Source organism: Diabrotica virgifera, chromosome 3 (assembly GCF_917563875.1).
Source record: "Diabrotica virgifera virgifera chromosome 3, PGI_DIABVI_V3a".
Classification (NCBI taxonomy): Eukaryota; Metazoa; Arthropoda; class Insecta; order Coleoptera; family Chrysomelidae; genus Diabrotica; species Diabrotica virgifera.
In genome coordinates, this window is record NC_065445.1 from 15,628,393 (window position 1) to 15,637,583 (window position 9,191).

Below are 9,191 nucleotides of genomic sequence, written 5' to 3' on the forward strand. Positions count from 1 at the left end.
GGTATGTCCGCAAATGTTTCGTTTCCGAGATACGGGATGTTGAATTTTTCTTGCAAACTTACGATTTATTTATTGCTTTAAAACCAGTTGAGATATGCAAATGAAATTTGGTAGGTTTTAAGAGACAATTATTGTGGATTTTTTGACATAAAATTAAGAATTTTATATTCACCATTAGCGTGCATACGGGTAATATGATCGGTCATATTACACGTATGCGCGCTAATGGTGAATATTAAATTCTTAATTGTATTTCAAAAAATGTGCAATAACTACATCTTAAAGCCCACCAAATTTCATTGGCATATCTCAACCGATTTAAAGCAATAAAATAGATCGTCAGTTTGTAAGAAAAAATTCAATGTCACATATCTCGGAAACGAAACATTTGCGGACATACGTTTATAAAGCCAACTGTCATTATTTTTTCATGCAGAATTACCCCTTAAAGTTTGTCGCTCTTATTTAGCTCTTATTCGTTTAAACGAATGAATCAAACAACAGAATGTAAAGAAAACCTGAGGCTGTAGTTGGGTTTTAATTTCAGTATTTTATAAATGCTAGAATATTCCACAGGGTGATGCGAACTTTGAGAAAAAAACACAGTTTGATTTGTACACCCGGTATACAATGAAAATTTACCTGTTTGGCAACAATATTATTACAGTGGCATTGTTAAAGAATCAGGCTATAACATGTTCAAAAAATCACTTAAATCGGCCAACAGGTTTAGGAAATATGAGACATCAAAAATGACCAAATTTTTAAGTGGGCCGATTTCTATACACGTAAGTTTATGTCATATTTAAGCAGTTTGGCTTTACAGGTTATTCTGAACTGTATGCGAATCTGTATGCTGTGAGCTAATCCCAGCTTTTGAATGAAATATTAACGGAAATTAAAAAAATGTAATTGTGATATATCTAGCATTAACGGATGTGTAAAACTATTTTAAAGATATTCCAATTTTAAAAATGAAGGCAGTAGAATCAGTATTGAAGGGTACAAATGAAAATACAGTACAACCTGCCATATCCGGACCTGTCATATCCGGACCTCCCCATATCCGGACGGTTCTCGCCATCCGGATCTACCGAAATCTACCGAGAAAGGCAGTCCTGCTGTTGGGCAACGCACTAAAAGAAGAACTAAAAGATGGCGAAATAATGTATTATAGAATCTATAAAACGTGTCTATAGACGAAAGTTATTGACGGTGTTGATTACTGGAATGTATGAAAGAGAAAACGTTTCAGAGACTGTAAAAGAAGTAGTGGTCTTGATAGCCGGATTTTTTCATATCCGGATCGGTCTGTCGCCACATTGATCTGGATATGGCAGGTTTGACTGTAGATGAAATAAATGAATGCTACGCTGGAAAAACGACAAATTGAAAAAAAAAATCACGTTATAGTGGATCATTTTGAATTGGCAAAAACCAAGGTTTTTTGAAAAAACCAAAAAAACAGGTTTTTTGGTTTAAACCATGTTTATTTGGTTTAAACCAGGTTTATTTGGTTTAAACTAGGTTTATTTGATACAAAGTATTACAAGTCTAAATATTTTAAAACTGAATAAATTATTTTATAACATAATAGTAATAAACAATGAAAAATTATTAAGACAACTTTATTTTTATTTACAGACACAAAAAAATTAATATAACAAAAAACATCTGTAAACGTAATAATATTCAAATAACAAATTTGAAAATACAAAAATAGAATTTATTTATCTCCAGATTCTTCATTTGCGGCAGATGTATTAAAAACTTTAAATAAAAACACAGTTTGGTTTTTTTCTTAAAAAAGCCAGTTGGCTTAAACCAGTTTGGTTTTTTCTTAAAAAAACCATTGGTTTAAACCTTGGTTTAAACCAAGGTTTCAAGCATGTTGATTTAAACCTGCCTTATTTATTTATTTATTTATTATTTTTTTTATCCTAAAAATTTATTATTTATATATTTATTTATTTTATCCTAAAAGACCTGTAAGGTCTAATTACAAGGATAAAATACAATAATTTTTCTAAAATAAATATACAATAACATAAAAAATAAAAATAACAAAAAAAAACAAAATAAGTAGTAAATCTAACATATCAGATAATACAAACCATTCTTATATACTATCCATAAGACTACACTTACTAATCCTATGCCGATAAATTAATAATTTGTCGTAACACTATTCCCCGAAATACATTTTGTGAGACTGCCCAATCTAAATCAGTTAGAGTATTGATGTTATTAGCTAGTCGAAACATGGTCACCAGAGGAGCCCTGGTGGTAGTAGATAATAGTGGAATATTAAACATTACCATATTGCGAGTTAATCTTGATGGTACATTGAACCTGATAAAAGCTAGAATTTCAGGTGAATTAATTTTATTGTTAATTATTTTATGTAAAAATATTAAAGCTGTAAGTTTCCGTCTGTCTTCTAATGATAATATTTTAAACTCATTTCTAAGGCGAGTGGTTCTAACTTCAGTATAATCTGGTCGTATGTGATATTTTTTAAAATAAATATATCTTAAAAATTTATTTTGAATTTTTTCCAGTGTATCTAATGCAGTTTGATACTCACCAAACCAAATATGAGCTCCAAATTCTAATTTTGCCCTTACTAAAGTATAGTATAAAATTTTAAGAGTTGCTATATTTCTAAAATTAAAGGTTTGTCTAATTATAAACCCTAGTAATCGGTTTGCAGACTTCGTGATATTATTTATGTGGCCAGCGAAAGATAATAAATTATTATAGGTGATGCCTAAATCTTTTACCTCTGTACAACGCAGTAAAGTTTCTTCATTAATTTTATATTCAAATATAATAGGATCTTTTAAACGTGTTACGGTAAATATACAGCATTTTTTCACATTAAAGTATAACTTGTTGCAATAGCTCCATTCAAGTAAATTATTTAGATCTTTTTGTAATAATACAGAGTCTCTAACAGTTTGTATGCGTTTGTAGAGTTTTAAATCGTCAGCAAATAGAAGACATTCTGAATGTTTCAAAACTGATGGTAAGTCATTAATAAAAAGTACAAATAAAAGAGGCCCCAGATTAGAACCTTGTGGCACTCCCGAATTAGCTTCAAATTTACCTGATGTATTTCCATTGTGTTTAACTATAAAAGATCTGTTTTGCAAATAATTTTTTATTAATTCGATAAAATTCTTTGATAAACCAAACTTATTTAATTTTGATAATAACACGTCATGGTCAACCGTATCAAATGCTTTACGAAAGTCTGTATATACAGTATCTAATTGGGACTTTGATTCTAAAGTTTCATATGTTCGATTCATGTAAATAAATAAGTTTGAACTAATAGATTTACTGGCTACAAAACCATGTTGCTGCGATACTAAAAACTTTTCGACATAATGATATAGACTAGAATAAATAATTTGTTCGAATAGTTTAGCTGGTGCACACATTATCGATATCGGTCTATAATTTTCTACATTCATTTTATTACCTGCTTTGAATATAGGAGTTACAATACCAGTTTTCCATATTACAGGATAGCTATTAGAGGAAACTATTAAATTAAATATATGAAGCAATGGTTTTTCTAACCATTCACCACATGCTTTAAGAATATACGGCGGAATTCCATCAGTCCCAGCTGCTTTCTTAGGTTTTATCTTTTTTACTCCATTGTTGTACTCAGCATCGGTTATGAATTTTATTACAAAGTTGTCACTATGTACAGTATTTTCAGGAAAATTGAGATTATATGAGGCTTTAATTGATGAATACACAGATGAAAAGAAGTCTGCAAATGCATCTACAGTCTTTTCCTCTGTTATTTGTTCCCCTTTAAATGTGTAATTGCTGAAACTTGAGATATCTTTTTTCTTACTATTCACATGATTCCAAAAATAATTAATATCTGTAGATAAATTATTTTCAATATTACTTATATACTTACGTTCCTCTAACTTAATCAATTTATTGACCCTACTCCTTAATTCCTTATATTTATCTACATAGTAATTGGAAACAAGCTTTAATTTTTTATATCTATCTTTTTCTTTTAATAAATCTCTAATTTCTTTAGTAAACCAGACCGGATATTTTTTTAAATTTACATATTTACAAAATTTCGGTACACAATCGTCTATTAATTTGTTCCATATATTATAAAATGCATCTAACGCTACATTCACATCTGACTGTTCCCTAATCACATTATCCCAGTTTGCATCTCTAATACTTACACTTAACCTAAGAAAGTCACATTTTTTATAATTGTACTGAATTTCTGTTAAATGCTGATTACTTAGTTTTGGCTTTGATTTAGTTTTAATTACAATATCCAGGGGAGGATGGTATAAATCTTCTTTAACAAATGGGAGACAATCTCTACTGACTGTACAATTATTCCAGTTACTATCCGAGCTAATTACCAAATCTAATGTCCTACCTTGCAAATTTTTAATATTATTATAGAGTTTAAATCCATTGTAATCAAGAAAGTCTTGTAATTTTTCAAAAATGTCATTAGAGATGTTATTGTCAATATGTATACCAGTTACACTGGGTATATTAAAATCCCCAAAAAGGTATATATTTTCTTCATCCATTATATGAGATTGTAAACATTCAAATGCGGTCTCATACACATTACCCCCGCTTCCTGAAGGTATATATATAGAACAAAAGGTGTACTTGCAACTATTGACCTTAAACTTAACTATAACAGCTTCAAATAAAGTGTTATATTTTATTACATTTAAAATTTTATAATTTTTTCTAAGTGCAATAAAAACTCCACCACCTGTGGATTTTCCTGTCAACTGAAGGTTCTGGTCTGATCTTATTAAGTTAAAAATTGAAGTGTCTACTACTTCACCATCCATTACTCTATCCTGTAGCCATGTTTCGACAGCAATAATAACATCATAGTTGTCATTCAAGCAACTACTGAAAAAATCGCTTAATTTAGTGTTCAGTCCTCAGCAGTTTTGATAATATATATCAAGGGTGGATATCGTAAGTGTTTTACATCACGAGCTCTTAATCATAAAGTTTAACTAATGTAATAAATATGAATCATATTTTCTTTAAATAGAAATAAGACGAGATACTAACGACAAGAGTAAGAAAAGGAGTATGAATTTTACAAAGATAGAAAATTACACGGTTATAACCTAAACATAAAAATATATTCACAAACAAAACCAACCCAACAACCCGAATCGAAACACTAATAACCCATAACTAACATTCGGCTTCACCCAAAAAGAGATACAATTTTCTATACTATAAACCTAAATAAAATAATAATACTGCTGCATAAAAATTAAGAATAAGTAAATAAAAAAGATTCCTTAATTTCTTCCAAATTAATAATTATGATAATTTTATATCCGACATAAAATGATACATTTTCGAACATATAAATTTCTTATCGCATAATACACAAGTAGAAATTAAAAATAAATAAATACCTCATTATAGTTTACCAGTTTTTTAACTTAATCGCTTTAGTTCAGATCATGTATATCGTTAATCACCATTACGTTGTTGTCACTTCTAACAAAAATTTTTCCATTCCTAGACCAGACAGATTGGTTACCATATTTACTTTTGGCAGAACGTAGCAGTTGATAAGATTGACTAGTCAAATTTTCGTTTAAATACATTTCGTTATATGATAGACTATAGCAGAGGTTCCCAACCAGTGTGCCGCAGCACACTGGTGTGCCCTGAAGTCGCTTTAGGTGTGCCGCAAAATTTTACCGTCTTTTTCACTAGTATTTACTTTTTTAATTCGCCGTGATAATAACTTTTCTTCTTCTTCTACGGCACTACAGCCCGAATTGATCCTTGGCCTCCTTTATTTTTTGCCTCCAGCCTTGCTTGTCTGTGGCTGCTCTTCTCCATACACGGACTCCTAACAGGGATTGTGCATCGCTGTTAACTGTGTCTTCCCAGCACTTTCTTGGCTTTTCAACTGGTCTCTTTCCCTGCATTCTAGCATTCAGTGCTCTTTTTGGTAGCCTATCTTCTCCCATTCTTATCATATGTTTGGCCCATTGCAATCTTTGTATTCTAATGAAGTGTGACAGGGGTGCTTCCTTATAAAGTTGGTAAAGTTCGTTGTTGTTGTTATATACAAGATAATAACTTTTACCGACTATTTTTCATTGAACAAAACTTTTGTTTTGCGCTTATCTACTGTTTCAATAGTTCATCACTCGACCAACAGAATGTGGTAGCAGCAGTATCTTATGCAGACATGCGTTAGTTCAACATATTACCGCTTGTGGCGATAGAGTTTGAAGCATCGAGTTAGAATCCATGATCATGTTAACTTCCGTTTTATACCCATTATTTTTTATTATCAACTCGTCTCTTTTAACATAAAGTTTGTAAGTGCATTAAAATTTTGTCTTCTTAATTATCCTAATTAGTTTCCATAATGAGCATAGCATTAACTCAATGAATTATGTTTTAAATTATATTTTTAAAGAAAGTAACATAGTAAAAAATCACATAACAATACATTATGATTATACTCATTATAGAGATTATTTATTATACTCATAATATTCCCCACAGTTAGCACTACATTATTTTGCAAATATAGAACCTTGTTCCATGGAAAACTCACATATGAAACTATTGGCAGTTACAACGTTGTTCCAGCATAGAATTCAAAAAATGTAAAATGTATTTTTGGAAATTTTGTCACAGAAGTGTTCAGGATATTACAACCATGTGAATAAAGAGGAAATTACAGGGTACTTGTTGCATATGGAATGGACAGTTTAAAACATTGGCTGTCATGACACACTAGAAACGTTAGATAGCATAGAAACGTTATGGCAGCCAATGTGCTAAATTTGATTTACAATCAATCAAAAAGTACTTACCTAAATTTGATTTTGTTACTATTACTCGAACTCTTTTTATACTGCTCTTCAAGTATTTCCGAGTCAAAAGTCGGGTCCCACCATGACTTCTGAGAGGCTCTTTCAAACGGTATAGGAAAGCATTTCCCCCAGCAACCAGACTCTTGTGACATCTGAGCCAGGTACGTTTGCACGTTGGGATCAAGAGACAACTGTGTGTTCTCATCCTCCACCAAATCCGAGGGATTATCATCTTTTATGTCTGATTTAACATAAGATGAGGAGTCTGCCCTCTCCCTCTCCTTCATTATGTTCGCAAACTGATTCATTTTGATTAATATAACTGTCTTAGGACATTTTAGAACACACTATTATAATCTTCATAGCTGAAATGAAAAGGAATGAGTTGCTTTAAATATTTTTATGTAATCTAAAGCTAGTGTACCTCCTGTGATTCCATTTTACTGATTACATGGTTTCATAAATAAGCAGGCATATCCACATAAAGTAGCTGTGTTGTGCTTTGGAAACATGTTTAAAATCTAAATTAAACATTATGGCTTATGTCAACAATCAGTGTTTGCTTTGCACTATACCTTTACATGTTTTTATGATAATTTTTTAATGATATTGGGATTAAGCAATGTCTTCCAGTTTTGATAATTGAATATTACATAACAAATGTACTTCGTGTGGTATTCATGAAACTATAAACAAAATTCATTTTTAAATTAAACAGAAAACTCTCCCTTATGTACTTTCAATTTTTACTTCTTTTTTGGATTACCAACTTTTCTGACATTTACTTTACAGATGTCATCTGAGACAGCACCTGAATGAAGTTAGCAAAAACAGGTGTCCCAATCTTTTCAAATGTCAACTGTCACTCTACCTAGGGAATTTTTAAAACCGAGTTCAATAAGATGATTTCAAAAATATACTTTTCTCAAAACCTTTCAACAGCCGTTTATCTATTTCTCTCTCTTCGTCTCCTCTATTTGTAACTGTTACTCCAAGGTACTCAAATGCTGTTATCTTCTGTAATTTATACTCTCTTTCATTCGTCCTTAGAGTGATCCATTTATTTTCTTCTGCATTTCCGCATACTTTTTTTTCTAGATATACAATACATTATCTCTCTCCTATGGCGCCCCAAGGCCTCCCTCAGAATCCGCCTCCAAGTATCTCTGCCCTGGTTGTTCTCTTCCAGTTGTCCACCCTCAATATCTCTTTAGCTTCGGTTCTCGCACCTCTTCTTTCCTTCGCCTATTTCTTTCACATTGTCTTCAAGCTCCACATATAGTTCTGTGATGTGTCCTGCAGTTCTTCCCATTAAGTTACATCACCTTCATTAAATTTTGTAAACACATTTCGATTTATTTTTGAATTTGTCAGAAACACGAAGTCATCTGTGAAACCTATACACCACAGACCACACCATGCACCACACCACACTGTTGACTTTTTCTTCTTGGTTTACTTTTGCTTGGTTCTGTCTGCATGTTGGTTCCTCTAATAATTTTTTCTAGTACTAGGTTGAATAAGTCTGTTGACAGGGGGTCTCCCTATTTTAATACTCTTCTTCTTTATTCTACATTTTTAATCCTCTATTATGGTTAAACTAATTTGAAAGACTCCTTCTGTTATGACTTTGTTAGTTATTTGAGTCATTTTAACTAATCAACTAACTAATATCAGTTCTTGTATTCCTAGTGATCTCATTGTTGTGTCTAGTCCGTTACGTAAGATGGCATCTTAGGCCCATTTAACACTCATATTTGGGCCACATCGATTTTCTTATAGACCAGCGTCTCACCTATGAGCCGGGGATTGCATTGCACATTCGCAATTTAAATAGTTCTAGTCTATGAGGATGAAGAGATGAGAGAGTGGTTTGACTGCACTACTAATGAACTCTTTAGGTCAGCTGTAAACAAGGTCAGAATAGCCTTGATGATTTCCAATCTCCAATAGGAGTGGCACAAGAAGAAAAAAAAGATGAGGATGAAACTTATAATACCCCGTTTATAGTGAACGGATATATTCAATAAAGACCATATTTTATTTAAACCTACATTTTGTTCATAACTGTTGGTTTGTAATAATTTTAGCATAACAATTTAGTCAGTGGTTCTTCCCTGTCTGAAACCAGCCTAGTCTCCTAGGCTAGTCTTCAGGTAGTCTCCTATTATCTTTTTCGTAAGATATTATTCTACTTCTTATAATTTTTGCTAATACCTTATATTCGCTGTGTGCAAATACTTGAAGGGGATACGAGAAACGATCGTGCGTGAGTTGCGGAGAATCTTGCAACTTTCT

General features: G+C 31.7%; 1 protein-coding gene across 2 annotated transcripts in view; it reads right to left on the reverse strand.

The window, feature by feature from the left end:
• LOC114327121 (adenylate cyclase type 9) overlaps nt 1–7,672 on the reverse strand; it is a 68,442-nt gene extending 60,770 nt beyond the window's left edge. For both annotated transcript variants that reach the window (XM_050646339.1, XM_050646338.1), the window contains exons 1-2: nt 7,318–7,672; nt 6,894–7,258 (exon numbers count right to left, since the gene is read on the reverse strand). In XM_050646339.1, the coding sequence (XP_050502296.1) occupies nt 6,894–7,201 (308 nt within the window). In that variant the 5' untranslated portion in view covers nt 7,202–7,258; nt 7,318–7,672. The remainder of the gene's footprint in view (nt 1–6,893; nt 7,259–7,317) is intronic.
• Between the last annotated feature and the right edge of the window lie 1,519 nt (nt 7,673–9,191).